Source organism: Microcebus murinus, chromosome 1 (assembly GCF_040939455.1).
Source record: "Microcebus murinus isolate Inina chromosome 1, M.murinus_Inina_mat1.0, whole genome shotgun sequence".
NCBI lineage: Eukaryota > Metazoa > Chordata > Mammalia > Primates > Cheirogaleidae > Microcebus > Microcebus murinus.
Genome location: NC_134104.1, coordinates 54970424 through 54989479, shown reverse-complemented (window position 1 = coordinate 54989479; position 19056 = coordinate 54970424). Strand labels below are relative to the sequence as shown.

At 36.3% G+C, this 19056-nt stretch overlaps 1 protein-coding gene across 2 annotated transcripts in view; it reads right to left on the bottom strand.

Annotated features, from left to right (window-relative positions):
* The window catches only part of NECTIN3 (nectin cell adhesion molecule 3), a 125055-nt gene that overhangs the window by 8829 nt on the left and 97170 nt on the right, over positions 1 to 19056 (bottom strand). For both annotated transcript variants that reach the window (XM_012787422.2, XM_012787429.2), the window contains exon 8: positions 207 to 269. In XM_012787422.2, coding sequence (XP_012642876.1) covers positions 207 to 269 — 63 coding nt within the window. The remainder of the gene's footprint in view (positions 1 to 206; positions 270 to 19056) is intronic.

The following is a 19056-nucleotide window of genomic DNA, read 5'->3' as shown; positions in this document are numbered from 1 at the left end:
TGTTCTGCGGTGTCTTTGGTACAGACCCCTCTTCCTGGTTACTGGTTTTACAAAACTTTATTACTTCTAAGATTACTTATGCTCAATGACTTTAGCAAATCATAGTACAGACACTCAAATAGAGGAGAGATGAAAAATGAACTTTTATGAAAATGAAATAATATTTTAATAAGCATGTAAGCCACCAGCTCCACCGTATTACTTACAGAGTGCTGAAGACTGCCAACTTCTCTTTCTTTGAACTGAGTTTGCAAAGGCAAGTGTTCAGTCTGGAAGAAGACACAAAAAGATATGCACTTTAAAGCACCAAGCACATGGTAAAACATATCAACCAATACCACTAAGACTCCCACTTTTAAAAGAGCCAGTTACATCTTGTTAAATGTCTACTAAGTAAAATGTTCCACATGATGAGAGGAAGGGCAACTATATTTCTTGAGAGTCTGTACCTGTCTTTCTTTCTCTCCTGGCCCTTGACTTCTGGACAGAAGAAAATAGAGAACATATGCCACAGAAGCTCTCACGCAAACTTATTTACATCTTACATGAGGAAGAGCTCAGCACAGATCCTGATTATTTTTGTGGAAGAGCCTGACATTCTGGATCAGGTAAAAGTGGTTTGGGGTGGTAATGAGACATCACTTTCGTGTTTATCTGTAGATGACATATATATCAGCGGTCTCCAATCTTTTGGCACCAGTTACCGGTTTCATGGAAGACAATTTTTCCATAGACCAGAGGGGTAGAATGGGGGGAATAGGGATGGGTTTGGGGATAGTTCAAGTGCATTAAATTTATTGAGTAATTTATTTCTATTATTATTACATTGTCACTTGCTGCTCACTAATAGGGTTTTGATATGAGTTTGCAAGCAATTGATTTATTACAGCAAACCTCTCTGCTAATGATAACCTGTATTTACAGTTGCTCCCCAGTGCTAGCATTACTGCCTCAGCTCCACCTCAGATCATCAGGCATTAGATTCTCATACGGAGTATGCAACCTACATCCTTTGCATGTACAGTTTACAGTAGGGCTTGTGCTCCTATGAGAATCTAATGCTGCCGCTGATCTGACAGGAGGTGGAGCTCAAGCAGTAATCCGGGGATGGGGAGCGGCTATAAATACAGATGAAGCTTCACCCGCTTGCCTGCTGCTCACCTCCTGCTGTGCAGCCTGGTTCCTAATAGGCCACTGACTGGTATCTGTTCATAGCCCAGAGGTTGGGAACTGCACGTATATATGATCATCCTTCTCTTTCTGTTTATTACTCTTGTATCCCTATCTCCACCCTCACCCCACACAAATTATAAAGGGGCTTTATCATTTTCAAATTTCACCCTAAGAAGACATTTTCTCCATGTATATAGTATTATGAAACTGTGGAGGCAAACAATCTGTCTATTTTGTTTCAATATAAACAGATTTCAAAGAGCCACAGCTTTATGAGTAATAATAACATTCCTGTCTTTTTCTCATAGTAGGAGATATAAAATTAGCCAGAAGTGGTACTTTTGACAACAAAGGACAAGAACAAAGTCCATGACATGAACAGTAAAAAATGGTGCTTGGACACTGCAATCCTCATGTGCATTGACTGAACAATAAGTGAATCGGTAAGTTCCTCTTCTCTATCCCATATACTAAATGCTCATTATAAAATCACTATACTTTCTCATGAGCCCATGAAATTTTATTTATTTATTATTTATTTTATTTAGACAAGGTCTCACTCTGTTGCCCTGGCTTGAGTGCCATGGAGCTGTCATACCTCACTGCAACCTCAAACTCCTGGGCTCAACCGATTCTCCTGCCTCAGCCTCCCAAATAGTTGGGACTACAGGCATGTGCCACCATGCCCAACTAATTTTTCTATTTTTTGTAGAGGCAGGGTCTCACTCTTGCTCAGGTTGATCTCAAATTCCTGACCTCAAGCAGTCCCAGCCTTGGCCTCCCAAAGTGCTAGGATTATAAGCATGAGGCACTGCCCTGGCCCCTGGAGTAAAATATTTAATCAAATTGTTTAAACATACATATAATATACTTTTTGTGCTGATATAGATATATCAAAGAAGTTTTATTTAAAAAGCTACATAACTAAAATAGGTATTTGTGTTTGACCATCCATTTTAAGGTTACAGACATTTATTTCTTTATTGGCAAAGACAATATTCATAAGGATTCTCATCTAACACCAGAGGAACAGGTATATATTTATTGGAGAAAAACCATATTGGACTGGGTTTTACATGTTCTATTTAACTTTTTTTTGAGAAAAGGCATTCCTTATTTCTTGATTGAGTCTTAAATATCTTTGTAACTTATACAACACCATACAGTGCCTTACAATTCTTAAATCTGTTAGGGGCTGAATTGTGTTCCATCAAAATTCATATATTGAAGTCAATATGGCTTATTTTCCAAGAAGTTATTAAGTTAAAGTGAAGTCATTAGTGTAGGCTCTGAATAGAGCCAAACAGAGGAAAGACCATGTGAAGAAACAGGGAGAAGACAGTCATCTACAATTCAAAGGTAGAGGCTTCAGAAGAAACTAACCTTGCCAACACCGTGACCCCAGGTTTCTAGCCTCCAGAATTGTATACAAATGTATGTATGTAAGCCACCCAATCTGTGTTATTTGTCATGGTAACCCTAGCAAATTAATACAGTATACAATTAGAAAATTGTGAAATAAAATAAGTTTACAACAGTTGAAACAGAATGTTGTACTATAGGGGAATAATGATTTTAAACTAAATGAATTTTTTAAAAAATATATTATAGTCCTATAATACTCAAAAAATTCTAAGTACTATAATTAGCATATATAAAACTTCTTAGGATGTGGCATAATTTTATAAGGGGAAATTTTATTTATTTATTTTATTTCAATATATTATTTTATTTTATTTTTATTTATTTATTTTTTTATTTTAGCGTATTATGGGGGTAAAAGTGTTAAGGTTACTCATATTGCCCATGCCCCCTCCCCCCTCGAGTAAGAGCATTTCAAGCATGTCCATCCCCCCAAAATTGTTTATATAGATAAAGACCCCACACACCCGAGGGAAGGCCCTGCACAAGGAAATTGGGGCTATGGAAAGCATTACACATCTGTTTCTTTAATGTATGTGGCCCTCTGACCTCTGACAAGATTTTGTATCATTGGTTCAATGCGTAAGAAACTTACTTTAATATAATGACAGATGAGTATGTGCTCTTTCTGTCAATCTGTAAACCACCTGAAATGTTGCATATACTAATTTTTCTTTTTTAATTAAAAATTTTCTTTTTAGTAGTTTTAAGGTTCACAGGAAATTTGAATGGAAAGTATTAAGACAAAGTGTTCCCATATATTCCCTGTGCCCTCCACACACACAAACCCCCAACTAGGAACAACCTGCACCACAGTGGTACATTTGTTATAACTGATGAATCTTTACATACATAACCTAAAGTACACAATTTACGTTACAGTTCACTCTTGGTGTTATGCCTCATCTGGGTTCTTATTAAATGTATAATGACACGGATATACCATTGTAATATCATATAGAATAGTTACACTGTCCTAAAAATCCCCTGTACTCTACCTATTCATCCCTTCCCTCCCACCCAATCCTGGAGAACCATTCATCTTTTTACTGTTTCCATAGTTTTGCCTTTTTCAGAGTGTCATATAGTTAGAATCCTTCAGAATGTAGCCTTTTGGATTGGTTTCTTTCACTTAGTAATATGCATATAAGGTCCCCCATATCTTTTGACAGCTTGATAGCTCATATCTTTTTAGGGATGAATAATATGTCACTATTTAGATGAACCATAGTTTATCCATTACCTAGAGAAGAACATCTGGATTGCTTCCATGTTTTGGCTATTGTGAATAGAGCTGCTACAAACATCCATGTGCAGGTTTTGTATAGACATAAGTTTTCAATTCATTTGAGTAAAGACCAAGGAGCAGGATTGCTAGATTGTGTATGGTAAGCATATGCCTAGTTTTGTGAGAAACTGCCAAACCATCTCCCAACGTGTCTATACCATTTTGCATTCCCACCAGTAATGGATGTGAGCCCCAGATACCCCACATCATTGTTAGTATTTGTTATTTTTAAAAAAATTAACATAATAGTTACATGTTTGAAAAATATCTTATACCTTACATATGTTTGGTGTATGATATATATGCAGTGAATAAAATTTTTATAATACTTTAACAGATAGATACACAGCATATATTATTGTGTTATTCTTATATCTATTCCTAGAAAGCTTTGGGCTACTATAAATTTTTAATACACATTTCAATTTCCCTACTTATGTATACTATATTGCAGCAGTTTCTATTGAGCTATAATCCACACTCACTTTCCTGATTTACTGAAGTCATGTAGACTTTCATTCTTAGTTTCCAAGGTGCTAACAACACTAGTTTTTAAGGTTTTGTTACCATAACAAACATTTTACCTTCTCTGACCCAACAAATCAGAACCTTCTCCTCTTTAGTGTGTATTATATTTTATCCAATTTCCATACAGATGATGTTTTAAAATCCCATAAGCAGAGCTTTTAGAGTTGTTAAGGCTTATTTTCAGTGACAACAGAACTAAGATTTCAAGCCACTATTGTCAGGAGGCCTACAATAACCCTAAACACTGCTTGTTCTGACAGGGGCAACACTTCAAACTAGAGTTCCACTGAGAACTGTTGTCTCCCATGTCCAATTTAAATCCCTCTGGTCTTCTGCCTTCTTTCAAAATTTCATTCCCCAAAAGCTTTGCACTTACTTCCTAAGAACCATACTTTCTTTTTACTCCAATTCTTTCATTGTGATTTATAAACCTTAAACATTGTTATTTTTTTAAACACACTCTTCTACCTTGTCAATCTTTCCCCTCCAATTTCTAGTATCAACTAACATCCGCCTTTTTCAGGATTTTCTTAGAACTTGTTCTAGCTACTATCTGTTATGGTCACAATAGTATTCCCATCGAGAACTTTGGCACCTAGATTACTGTCTTCTCCACTCTGCTCAGGCCGTCACCCTGAGAGACCTACATGTTCACAAAAGTGACCCATCTTATGCCACCATCTCACTATGTTTTGGCCTTTTTCTCCACTTCAGCAAATCACTCCAACACCTACAAGAACTTCCGTATCATTCTCTTATCTTTCAGCTCTCTTAACTTTTCTTGCCACTGATTCCTTCCCTCCTGGCATACAGACATGTTCAAGCTTTTCCCATTGTAAAACAGAAAAGACAAAAATCTATCTTTTCTAAATTCTCAAAGGCCCTTAGCTTACCTCTCAAAACCTCAGCTTAGCAAGATACCTTAAACTCATAGCCTTCCTGCTTAAGGGCATCTCTCTTCCTTCAGTTCCTAAGGCTGAAAGTGAAGACAACCTAAGCTCTCTATAGCCTCACACTTCGTATGTAACCGGTCTGTCCTCCACTGTTGCCTTCCCAATTCAAGCATTTGCAAGCTTTCCTGTCACATCCTAGGGTAACTTTCCATTTCCAGTTATGGCACACCAGACATAACTATTTTAATGTGTGATATTTTTTATGAAAAGAGTACAGATTATATGAAGAATGCATGAATAATGAATATCCTACTTAATACATTGATTCGATTCTGCCTGAATTCTTGTCTGGTTTCTTAGAAAAATGGAACAAATTACTACACACTGCCCTCTTATGCCTGTCAAGAATCTCTGAACCCTTGATAATACAACATTCTTATATTACTCTTTCCTCTTTCAGTTCACTTCTATTTGTGCTTCTGTTATTCTCCAAATTCTACTGTTGACCAGGGGTACTGTCTCTTTTTTTCCCCACCTGATCAGAATTTCAGGTTAATACCTAGGATTTGTGTTGAAATTACTTTCCATTAAACTCTAATCAGAGAAGTTTTGGGAATTACTGAGTCACAGAAAATCCAGTCATTTTCTCTGAGCTGAGTCCTTGCTCCATGACTTTCATTATTCTTCTTCATCAGGTCTATTCTCTACAAGGTACTAGGTATCTGTTGGCATTCTTTCTCTCTGTTCTGATTCTGCCTCCACTGGGCATTTTGAAAGATTTCATTCTATTGACAGATCTTGCTAATCTCATGCTTCTTCCTTAAACTAACAAGAGATATATTTTGACTTCTGCTTCTAGTCATGATGGATAACTAACACCAGACTAGCCCTGCTGTCATAAATTACTAGAAAATTGTACAAAATATATGCATCAACAGTTTCCAGACACTGGACAACTGTGCTGCACAGGACGGGGATCCCAGAGAATGGAAAACACAGGCACACAGGTTATCCTCTGACAGTCTTGACTTTTCTGTTGGCATAAGGAGAGAAAAATTCAAAAAGAGCACAGGGTTTTGCTGAGCTGAGAAGACAGTTCAGCATTTGAGGAAGTTGAGGTAGCTAAAATCTGTGGGACAGAGTATGGAAGAAGAGGGAGACTCACATAGAAGAAGCTCTAGAAATCTGCATGAGAGTGCCCTTGGCTGAATACCAGGCTGAGCATGCAATGAGCAAAGAATAACTATTAGAGAAAGAGAAATTGCTAGGGAGCTCTTATCTATAAATTATCAGAGCTTGATTATAGAGTTGAGTGACTAAGTTACAACCAGCCAAATTAGAAAAGCCTCACTGAATACAACATAAGAGACATTCCATAGATAGTGATTAGTTAAAAATGCACATGCTAAACACTAGGTCAATCACTAAAACCAGTGATATAGATATAAAGGAGATATAGCTAATAATTCAACAGAGAAGATAAAAAATACTAAATTACTCAGCTAATTTTTAAAATGGCAGAAAAAGAAGAGAAAAAGAAACAATGAGACAAATAGAATATAAACAGTAAAATGGTAAACTTAAGCCCAACCATAGCAATAAAGAAGTAAAATAAGAATAAACATAGCAATTAAATGTAAGAGTTTTCAGACTGGATAACAAAACAATACACAACTACATGCAATCTATATGAAATACACTGTCAATATACAGATAGGTTAAAAGCAAAAGGATGAAAAAAACACACACACAATAAAAACACAATCATAGGAAAAAATGTTTGAAAACTGGAGTAGCTACACTAATATCAAAGTGACTCCAGGACAAGAAAAATTACCTGAGAGGTAAAGGAGGATCTTTCATGAAGATAAAAGGATTGGGTTATCAAGAAGACATAACAACCCTAAATATGTATGTACTCCCCAGAAGAGAGCTACAAAAATACATGAATAATTGACAAAACTGCAAGGAGAAATAGATGCATTCACAAATATAGTTGGAAATAACACTCCTCTATTAGTAGCTATTAAAAATGTAAAAGGAAATATAGTATGTATTCAGAAGACTTGAAAAACACTATCAACCAACTTGACCTAATTGACATTTATAGAATGCTATACCCAATAAAAGCAGAGTATACATTAATTTCAGTGCACATGGAACATTCAGTAAGATAGATCATAAAAGAATCTCAATATATTTAAAAGGACTGAAATCCTGCAGATATATTTTCTAGCCATAAAAAAGTTAATGAGAAATCAATAATAAAAACATTTGAAAATTTCAAAATATATGGAAATGAAACAACATACCTTTAAATAACTCATTGAGCAAAGAAAAAATAAAAGGGAAGCTAGAAAATACTTTGAATTGAATAATGAAATCTTAATATACCAAACTTTGCATGATTTCAAACAAAGAAGTGCTTAAAGAAAAACTTATATTTTAAATACTTGTATTAGAAACAAAGAAAGGTCTCAAATTAATGATCTAAGCTTTTTCAAGAAACTGAAAAAAGAACAAATTAAATTCCAAGGAATTAATATAATTAATGAATTAAAAACAATAAAGAGTAAAAAATCAATATATAACAGTAGACAAACATTGGAGAGAATTAATGAAACTAAAAGCTGGGTCTTTGTAAAGATTAATAAAATTGTGAAACCCCTAGCAAGAGAAACACAGAAAACACAAAGCAATATCAAAATGAAAGAGGTGACATTACTATTGATCCTATATAAATTTAAAGGGTAAAAAGAAATGTGCTATGAACAATTTGATGCCAATTAATTTTGACAAGCTAGATGAAATGGACAAATGTCTTAAAAGACACAATTAAAATCCTTTTCACACAAAAAAACTCCAGGCCCAGATTGGATCACTAGTAAATTCTATCAAAGATTTAAAGAAGGACTATTACTACTCTTAAATTATTTCAGCAAATGGAGGGAAAGAGAACACTCTACAACTTCTTTATGAGATTAACATCATCTGGATACCAAAACCAAACAAAGAAATTACAAAGAAAAAAAAAGAAAGATTTTTATTTATAACACTTTAAAACTTTAATCAAACTAGCCCTCGACAGTTGAATGAATAACAAAGAAATATGGTTTAGTTATAAAATGGGATACTACTCACTAATAAAAGGAAATTTATTCATGCAATAACATCAATGAATCTCAAAAACATTATGCTGAGTAAACGAAACTGAACACAAAAGCATGTTGATTCCATTTATGTGTTTTTTTTTTTTTAAAAAAGGCACAATTATATTGTGATACAAGGCACATCAGTGGTTGCCTGAGATAGGAGGTGTGTGGGGGGGATGGTGGTGGTGATGGTGGAGAGTTCATATGAGAAATTTTCAGGTGATGAAAATGTTTATAACTGGGGCAGTGGTTACATCAATTTATACATATGTCGAAGCTTATCAAACTATACACTTAAAATATGGCATACTAGGTGAATCGCACTTCAATAAAGTTGAGTTTTTAAAAAACTATAACTCATCATTTTATCATAGTTACTGTTTTGGAGGCACACGGGTGGGGAGATGAAGTAAAATGAGAAGTCAATGACATAGTCTGTAAGAGGGCAACAGGGGGACTTCTCCCAAATCTCACATGGTGCTATCACTGAGCAGGTGCTCAAGGAACACTTGGTAAGGTACTATCAATGCACAGGATCGGTTTCAACTCCCACTTTTGTAGTTGGCCTTATAAAATTACCTCTTTCCTATTTTTTTGTTTCCTTAGACTTTACTAATCAAGCCTAACAACCAGACTTAATTAGCCTCTCCACAGGACTTCCTAATGCCTCACCATCCATCACCAACAGCTGAATCAAGACCACCTGAAGACCCTGTGACTTCAAACCAGATGCAACCTGACCTGCATTCCACAACCCACTATAAAAGCCCTTGCCCTTAGTCGGTCAGGGAGAAAGATTTGAGACTATTTCTCCTGTTCTCTTGATAGACATCTTTCACATTACAGAAAGAGAAACCACCTGCTATGGAAAGTTAATATTAATTTTCAGGGACGCCAATTTTGTAAATATAAAACCCAAAGGTGGCACTTTTGTTTGAATCAGAGAAGTAACCATAATCCCAATTTGGCATTTTCCCACTCAGAGGCACTGAACTCTTAAGTGATGCACACAAAGGTACCTTGAAGTGGAATCTAGCTTATGAGTTAAGCATAATCAGAATGCATCAGTGATTGGAATGAAGGTTTGCCGCACCAGTGGTTTCAAAAGGAAAGTGAAGATGATACAAAAGGCGGAGAAGCTTTCTAGTGGACGTATGTTGCTCAGCTAATAAAATGAGTCAAGGATTTTTCTTGTACCTTCAATGCACCCTACAGTGTGCATTGTTTTTTGCAATTAAATACTTTAACAGTATTTAATTGTTACATAGTGACACTGTCTTATTAGACACTACTCCATAAGGCAAGAAACAATAATTAAAAGCATTTTCTCTTCATGCACACATAATTTATGTGGCCAGAGTTTGGGTATTTTCTATTAGCCTCTAACACAAGCTAACAACTATAATTGGTCATTTACTTAGTGCAGGATTGGTAAACACCACTGCAAGATGACATTCCTCGACTTAATAGTAAAAGGAGTCAGTCACTCTTACAATATGAACATTTCCATTATTTAAAACAAAGAACTAAATATGAATTTTTGGAAAAACAGAAATAAATAAAAATTTTAAAGTATTAACTCAAAAAATATTTAAATCAATTTTAAACATTCACTTAGAATTTTAGGTAACGTAAGTTACCCATTCCCTGAACAAACTGGAATGGTCCTAACCTGTGGGTGACGCTGTCTGGAGGTGCCTAGAGAGGCCTCCTTGAGAACCAGCAGAGGATGTCACTGAAGCAGAAGTACCCCTTCCCTCAGTCCCATGCAGTTAGTTCAGACACAGTGTTAATGAGAAGTGTCCACATATTTGGGATATCTAGTTTGAGATCTGATGGGAATTTTGGTTCTGTGTCTACGAGAACTGAGCTCTACAGAGGAGAACAGACAGGAAATTAATAGAGTCAATCCTCTGAAATCTCATCCTTAGTAATATACTATAGATGGGGATGTAAAAGAATTTATGGGCCATTGCCCTCAAGGAATTTATAATCTTGTTTTATGTGGCTCATCTTTCAAACAGTTAAACAACAAAGCAAGGCAGTCTGAATGCAAGTGGGAAGCCTGTCTTATGCTTTTACTTTTCCTTATCTACCATAGTACCCAGCATACTGCAGACATGTAACCTGTTGATCTGATATGCTTATATGACAAAATTATTATAGGTCCACAATCTTTCCTCTGAAACTCCTAGGACCAAATGTCTTTCAGAATACAGAACTTTTTGGTGATATGTATATACATATTCTTTTATAAAGCACCTCCAGCAGGATCTTGTACAGAACCTCATAATCAAGCACATAAATATTCATACTTCTGCAATGACAAATATTCATATTGAGGAAAATAATGATTATAAACAACACTGTGAGAATCAGTAGCTCAGCTCAGATTTGGGTACAAAAGGGGTTAGGAAAAACTTAACAGACTGAAGACCTATCACACAGACCGCAGAAATGACAGGAGTTCAAAGGCCAGAGCCATCGATGTAAGCTATAAAGAGATAAAGGTATTAGCAAGGACTCACTTGATCACGCTAGGAGTACTGAGCTGGGTATGGTGGGAGTCAGACCACCTAGGGCCAGACTGAGAGCCCAAGCCTCCAGAGCCACCCAGATGCCAGGTGGGAGCAACACAGTGAGAACAGGATTTGAGAAACATCGGTCTGGCTGGTGATGATGATGATGATGGTGGCTAAGTTCTCAGAGTCCAGGAGAATCCAGGAGTTTCTATTAATAGTAGGAGGCAAAGAAGGGAAAATGAGAGAAGGCAGAAAACATCAATGGAAGCATGTAAAAAAAAGAGAGAGAGAGAGAGAAGAAGAAATAAGAAGGTAGACCATACACTTTATTAAAGGTTTGTTGGGACAAAGGGTATATTTTTCTGTGAAAAGGATAGCAGTGTAGGTAATATTGAGTCTAAGAGTGAGAAGGATCATATTCCATCTAGGAAAACAGAACACAGATTTTCCAAAAGAACAATGAAAGGAGGAAGGAATGCCAGCTCAATCTAAGAAGGAGGGTATTATAGGGGATAAGGGGAGAAATAATTGTTCTTCAAGAGAAGACAAAGACCGTAAAATCCCTGGGTATTGAGTAGCTCATGTTACAGACATCGAACCAATTGTGAGTTCAGGGAGGTTGAGTAAAAAGTATAGAACTGCCATGCACTGAAACAGATGAGGAAGACTTTATGGGCCCCTGTATAAGATCCTGATTGAAAAGATCATATATGATTACAGGTAAAAGATCCAGAAGAAGTGAAAGCTGCTCATGTCCTGAAAATAAGATGTAAGAAAATGGGAGGAGCTAAATATTATCACATGGAGGAAAAGACTGCTACTCATGTAGAGATGAGGAACAGCTGCAGGTTCAGAAATAGACTTTTCTTGTTCACAGAGATGAAGCATTTTATATTAAAGAAGAGTGGCATGCACTTGGAAGAGGAGTCATGTTTTCCTAACAGACCCAGAATGGGTAACACATCAAAGAGAATGAGCACCATCTGTGTCTTAAAGAAAAGGCCATAATTGTTTGCTTTTGATTGTAGCCTGGTTTGTAAAAGAATGTGGCATTTATATGTAAGTTGCTTGGAGGAGAGGAAGGAAAGATCATACTAGATGTTAAGGGGCTTCAAAAGCTGCAAAAATCTCATCACTCTTCTTCCAAAGCCGCTCAGAGTGCTTTGCTGCAATTTCATTTTTAGCTCAAAAGCCATGAGGAACACTGAACAATATAGGGCAGGCGTCCTCAAACTATGTCCCGCGGGCCACATGTGGCCCACCTAGGACATTTATCCAGCCTGCTGGGTGTTTTTGTCTATTTTTGCCGCTGCTGCCTGTCCTGCTTAGCAGTCGACTCGTCCAGGGCTCACAGTGCGCTGCGCTCTCCAACGACCCTCCAACGGTCTGAGGGACAGTGAACTGGCCCCCTGTTTAAAAAGTTTGAGGACCCCTGATATAGGACATAACACAAAGGTTCTCAGAACAACTTGTGCAGGATTTCACAAATACGTTTAGGTGTTCACAGAAAAATGAGGCCTCCAACCAACATGCATGGTAAATGTCACATTAAGGAAACAGGCCAACAGGAAAAATATCCACCTGATAACAATTTGGGGGTGGAGAATTCTGTAACGAATGTTATGGCACCACTAAGGATGAAAGTTTAACTTCTTAGCACATTCAATAATTCAACCTAAAGACACACTTTCTTTTCCTCCTTCTAAAATCATTTTTGAATACCATACCGTGTCATATAGAGTATGGTTTTAAGAAATATAAATTTAAAAAAATGAGTAAAGAAGCTTGGGTAATCCAAATTTCTGTGAAATAGAATCAGGCTAACTTTGGACTCTTTAAATGTGTAAAAGTAAATGGAAAAGGTCTTATTTTTATACCCATCCTTCCTTATCCAAAATTTAAACATGTTTGCAACACTTCGTATGTATTTTAACTTAGCATCTTTAAGGCTTCTGCAATAAAGTGACAAGGACCCAGAACAACACATGATGTGTGGTGTGCATGTGTGCACATGCATGAGTATGTGTGCACGAGAGGTGTAGGAGAGATGGTGAGAGGTGCTACGGTAAGGAAGTTAGATAGAAGGAAGAAAGAAGTTCATAAAAAGCAGCTGTTGCTACATACACAAGGGGAAAAGACAAGCACTAAGATTACAGAGCTTAAAAATCTACTTGCTGAACTCATGGAGAAGTCTTAAAATATGGCAAGTCCCCATAAGAAAAAGGAGGTGTAACAGTATAAAGTTCTCAATTTATTTTAGAATACCATTTTAGTTGAATCTGCATTCAGTTCAAAACAAGAAGAGAAGGTGCAGAATATTTAGCTGATTAATGTCAGCAAAAATGCCTCAATGTTTCCTTATTTTATGAAACACTGAAAAAAATCTCCAAGTACTTGGCTACAAATCTATACAATAGACCTTTAACAGGGCAAGTTGGACAACAAAGTTAGTTATTCTGAGAAAATATGTGTGCTTTTACATTGTAGCTTTACTTTAACTTACCAAGAGATGACATATATAGCTTTCAATTGTTTTTAATTTAAGAGGTATTTTTTTCTTATGAGGTTCCACCCATATGTGCAGTAAAGTCATCTGATATCTCCCTATAAATAGCTTTCAAATGTCAATATGCACTGGTGTATGGAGCCCTGTCCTATAGAGATGCAATGGCACCTGATGTGTTGGGAAAGGATGGTGTATTAAATTGCAGCAGCTGAGCATCTTCTGGGAACAAGAGGCTGTGGGGATAACATAGCTACTAAAGTCTAAGACTGTCCTCAGCAATTGATGAATCAGAAGTAGCAAATCTGCTCAGCTCTTTCATCTGAGGAATTCTAAAATGTTAGTACAAGCAGGGCCTCAGGAATTATCCAGAAACAAATGCTCTCCTTTCACATGAGGAAAAAGTTTCAGAGATGTGAAAGCATTTCCCCAAAGGTTCACTCATGACAGAGCTGGGACACAACTCCAAATCCGTGCTTCCTGACTCATAGGCCAGTGAGCTTCCCTATACCTGAAGGGCAGTGTGGGCTCTTGAGCGAGACTGCATGGATTCTAATCCCACCTCTCACAGATGGTGACACTAATGAAGTGATTTAACTCCCCGATCTTCAGTTTGCTCATCTAAAAGGTAAGGTAACAATAGGATGTACCTCACAAGGCTGTTATGAGCATTTTATGAATATGTATAAAGCACTTAGAACAATTCTTTACATTCAAAAAATGCTAAATAAATGTGAGCAGATTCTCTTAGGTTCATTTAGCTAGAATTTTCCCTTATCCCTCATTCCCTTGTAGTAATTTTCCATCTGTTGACCCTCCCTCTGCTCTTTGGCTATAAATTGCCACTTGCCCATCCTGTATTCTAAGTCGAACCCAATCTCTCTTCTCCACCGCAAGACCCCATTACAGTGGTCTCTATATACATCTCAATGGTCCAGAATAAAGTCTGCCTTACCATGCTTTAACAAAAGTGTCACTGAATAATTTTTTGCTTTACAACCCTCAAAGTCTCAGTTCCCCCATCAACAGAAGGGAGAAAACAGCAATTCCTACCTGAGAGGGTGATTGTAAGGATTTAATGAGATTTTTCATGTAAAGTGTTTACAACAGTGCCTGGTATATAAGTAGTGCTCATTAAATAACACACATTAATCACAATAACAGTTCAATAAAAACTTTTAACTTTTTATTTCCAACCTGCTTCCACTCTATCCTCACTGATGTCTCCCTGTGTTTCACTTTTCTTCACTCCCATCCTAATAAAGAACAGTACAGGGGATTTATGCTTCCACATTAAACATGGGAAGGAAGGAAAAAAGTTTCAGGAGGATTTAATTTAATATATAAATAGCCAAATTTATCTGATATGTCAGAGGATAAGAGCTCACACTTTGGATAGAGGAAAAAAAAAGGGCACACGAGAACACTTTCAACTGATCAGTATATCATTTAGTAGCACAGCAATAATTTTGCTAAATGCAGCACTAGCTAATAAGTGACCTAAAAGGCAGGCTTTCCTCTCATATGCTATTGGTGGCAGTGAACATTGGCATAAAGTATAAATTCATTGGCAATAACTATCAAAATTAAAATCTATATACCCATGAATTTCCACATTTGAGGGATTCATCTGATAGATATGCTCCTATATGTCTGAAAATTTGTATTTACAATTTAATCATTGCAGCTGAATATAAAACTATTGCCCTAATTCTTAGTTCAGGATTCTAGCTGTGTTTTCAGTAGTTAAGAGATAAAATAGAATGTATCTGTTGTTAAACTGTTTTAACAGAGAAATGATACCTTCATATTACACCCTGGAAATTAAGTAAATGTAATAATCAACTATAAAATATGATCTGATAACTGTCCTTATAATCTATTAATTTTCTATGATAGTGCATTTTACTTATCCTTGAGCATAATTTGTTAGAGGAAAAATATTTGTTGACAATATTGCAATATCATGCTGCATGCCAAATTTTGATTTTAAAACATTAAGTATCTTCAATATCCAGCTGTACTTTCTTATTATTACTGACTTTCTGACAGTCTTGATAAACCAGTAAAAACGGCATTTATTCTATGGATTTCCTTCTTTTAGAATAAAGAAAAATGTATTTGCTTTCTTTTCCCTAATTATTATTTTATTAATCAGAAAACTTACAGAGCCCATGACAAGGTAATATGGGGAGAAGTATAGAATTAAGAGCTCAATGGTATATATAGCTTACTCAATTACATAGCCATCCATCCATCCATTTACCAAATGTCTAACATGTGCCAGACAAGTGCCAGAAGCCGGTATCTAGTAGAGGATTCAAATAACTAAGGCATGCTCCTATTTTCAACTGTGATGAGCTTTAAAAATCTAAGTTTTTTTGGTAGTCATTGAACTTCCTTTTGCGTCTAATCTCCAGCTTCTCTAAATTATCCCTCTAGCACCTTGTGAGTTAGCCTCCCAAAGTACAACTTAGATCATGTCAATGCCCTTCTCAAATCTTTGACTGATTAATCCATTCAATAAATATTTGAGCTCCAACCATTTGCCAGATACTTTTGTAGGTGCTGAAGATGAAACAGTGCTGACAAAGTTCCCTGTCCTAATAGACTTTGCATTCTAATAGGAAAGAAAAACAAACAACATACATGCGTGGTATATTAGATAGTAGTAAGTACTGGGGAATAAATAGAGGAGGAGGAGCGGTAGGAAGTCATCATATACATGTGTGTAGCCACATGCTTGGGGGTGAGCATGTCTAGTCCCTTTCTTGCCTCCTTGCCTCTGCTCACCCCTATTTGCTCTTCCTGGGAATGTTCCCTCTTTATTCTCTGCCTACTAGAATTCTTCCTACTTTAAAAGCCTCCTTTAATCTCTCTCAGTGACTCCTTGCAGACTCATACATAGAATTAAATACTCCATCCTATGGACTACTATAGCTCTTCATACTCCTAGCATGTTATTTTTTTCTTCTTATTTGGCTGTTTATCCAAAGTAACCACAGGTTGAGTATCCCTAATCTGAAAATGCTCCAAAATCTGAATCTTTTTGAGCTCTGACATGATGCTCAAAGAAAATGCTCATTGGAACATTTTGGATTTTGAGATTAGTAATGCTCAACTGGTAAGTATACTGTAAATATTCTAAAATTAAAAAAAACAAAACAACGAAATCCAAAACACTTCTGGTCCCAAGCATTTCAGACAAGGGATACTCAACCTATATGAAGTACCTAGCGCAGAGGTTGGCATATTATATACAACAAATAAAAGTAAATTGCCTAAGACTAGAATACTGTCCTAATCTTGTTGCTAAGAAAATGGGGCTTCTTCCTAATGACCAAACACACTTACATATGTGGTCTACTCTGAAGCTGGGGTGCATATGAAGCTTATACAGTGGGAGACACACAAATACCACAAGCAAAGGAGATTGCTCACCTTCAATGTTCTAATCTCCATTTATTAATTCCCAGCATACTCTTGTTATTTCACAAATTCACATTTATTTTTAACTTCTTCATCTATCTACTTTTCTACTTTGCACCTACCCTTTACAATCAATGTAAAAGAACTGAGCTTTCATTGTTTTTGTAATATTAACAAAAATATGAAGAATAGGTCAGTTTTTAAAAGAAACTGGCTTCATCCTTCTATTTATAATAAACACTTTTACTCAAGAATTGTTAGTATTTTGTTGCAACTCTCAATACTAGAAGAAACTGCATGTTGTTTTAGATAGTAATGTTCTTAAGAGAGAAAAAAGGGTTAGACAATGTGTTTTCCAGTCTCTTCCAGCTGAAAACTGATTTCACTACCCCTCTTAAAAGAGTATTACTAACTAGTCTGTTAATCTTTATCCTTGTAGAAATATATCCCAGATGTATGTACAGTTTGATCTTCATAAATGTCTTCACTCATAGAAATTCATTTCTAACTGACCTTCAATTTTACATTTTGTAAAAAACTGAATGTGGTTACAGAATGCAAAATTATTTAGCCCAAATGGGTGAAGCATCCATGTGTACATTTGGTTTAATCACTTTTAAGTATATATGTATCCCTCTACATTAGATATTATAAACACTATTTATATATTATTCCCACCTTATACACACACACACACACACACACACACACACATATATACAGTATGTAGTTTAAGTGATACACATTTTGAAAAGATTACTAAAGCTTGATATATATAACCAAAGAGTATGAACCCAAAGCTTTGGACCATTACTATCAAGTGAATATCATTTTCTCCAAGTCTGTCAAAGGTACTATTTACACATATCTAACAATCCATCGCCATATTGTAACCAAGATGTCCCTTAAGACAGACCTTAATCTAGATGGGATCTCAGAGGATCTCAAATTAGAAGAATATCAGATAGGCACAGAAAATAGGAAAATAAGAAAGTCATTTCTCTTAAGCTGATTTCTTAGCCTTAACTCCAACTTAATAACTCTTGTAGGGCTATCCTAGTCAGATGAGAGAGTTCTAAATGTCCAACAAAGGAAACAGGTAGATTATTAGTTCTGAGTTTGGTTTGGAGATTTCCTTGATGCTCATTTTCTTTGGTTGTGGATGACTTCACAAGAAAAGTGGACAGGGATCAGAAAAGGAGCATGGAGGACATATAACATTCACTGCTATGTACTTTCCCTCTTTCTGGGCACTTGGATTATATTTTCCCACCTCCTTGAAGTTACGTGACTTGCTGGAACCAATAAGACGGGAGCAGAGGAGATATGCACTTACAATTGCGAGTATTTAAAATTGCTAAGCTCAGTCCTCCAGCCTGTCCTTCATCTGTCCCAGTGACTATGGAATCATGTATTAATGTGGAACTCCAGCTTTGAATTGGCAAATGGGAGGAAAGCTGACCTGAAGCATTGTCAAGATCTGCAGCAAACCTTGAGTGGAAGGATGAGTTTTTGGAGGATGAGTTCAGATTACTGGTTTCTGAATTACTGGTAAAATTCAATTATCTCTATTTTTCACTCCCTCCTATTATGGATTGCTAAGAATTAGTTGTAGTAATATAAATGAAAATAAGACCACTTAAAAAGCTTTATGTTCAATGATTTAAAAAATCCTATATGAAGATAAATAAGTAAATAATATATTTTATTATATATTTGCATATGATATATAATTACATATATATGTGTGTGCATATCTATGTATATAATTTTAGTCTCAGAAGAAGCTTTAAAATTATTATTTTTTTTTTTTTTTTGAGACAGAGTCTCACTTTGTTGCCCAGGCTAGAGTGAGTGCCGTGGCGTCAGCCTGGCTCACAGCAACCTCAATCTCCGGGGCTCAGCGATCCTACTGCCTCAGCCTCCCGAGTAGCTGGGACTACAGGCATGCACCACCATGCCCGGCTAATTTTTTGTATATATATTTTTAGTTGGTCAATTAATTTATTTCTATTTTTGGTAGAGACGGGGTCTCGCTCAGGCTGGTTTCGAACTCCTGACCTTGAGCAATCCGCCCGCCTCGGCCTCCCAAAGTGCTAGGATTACAGGCGTGAGCCACCACGCCCGGCGCTTTAAAATTATTTTA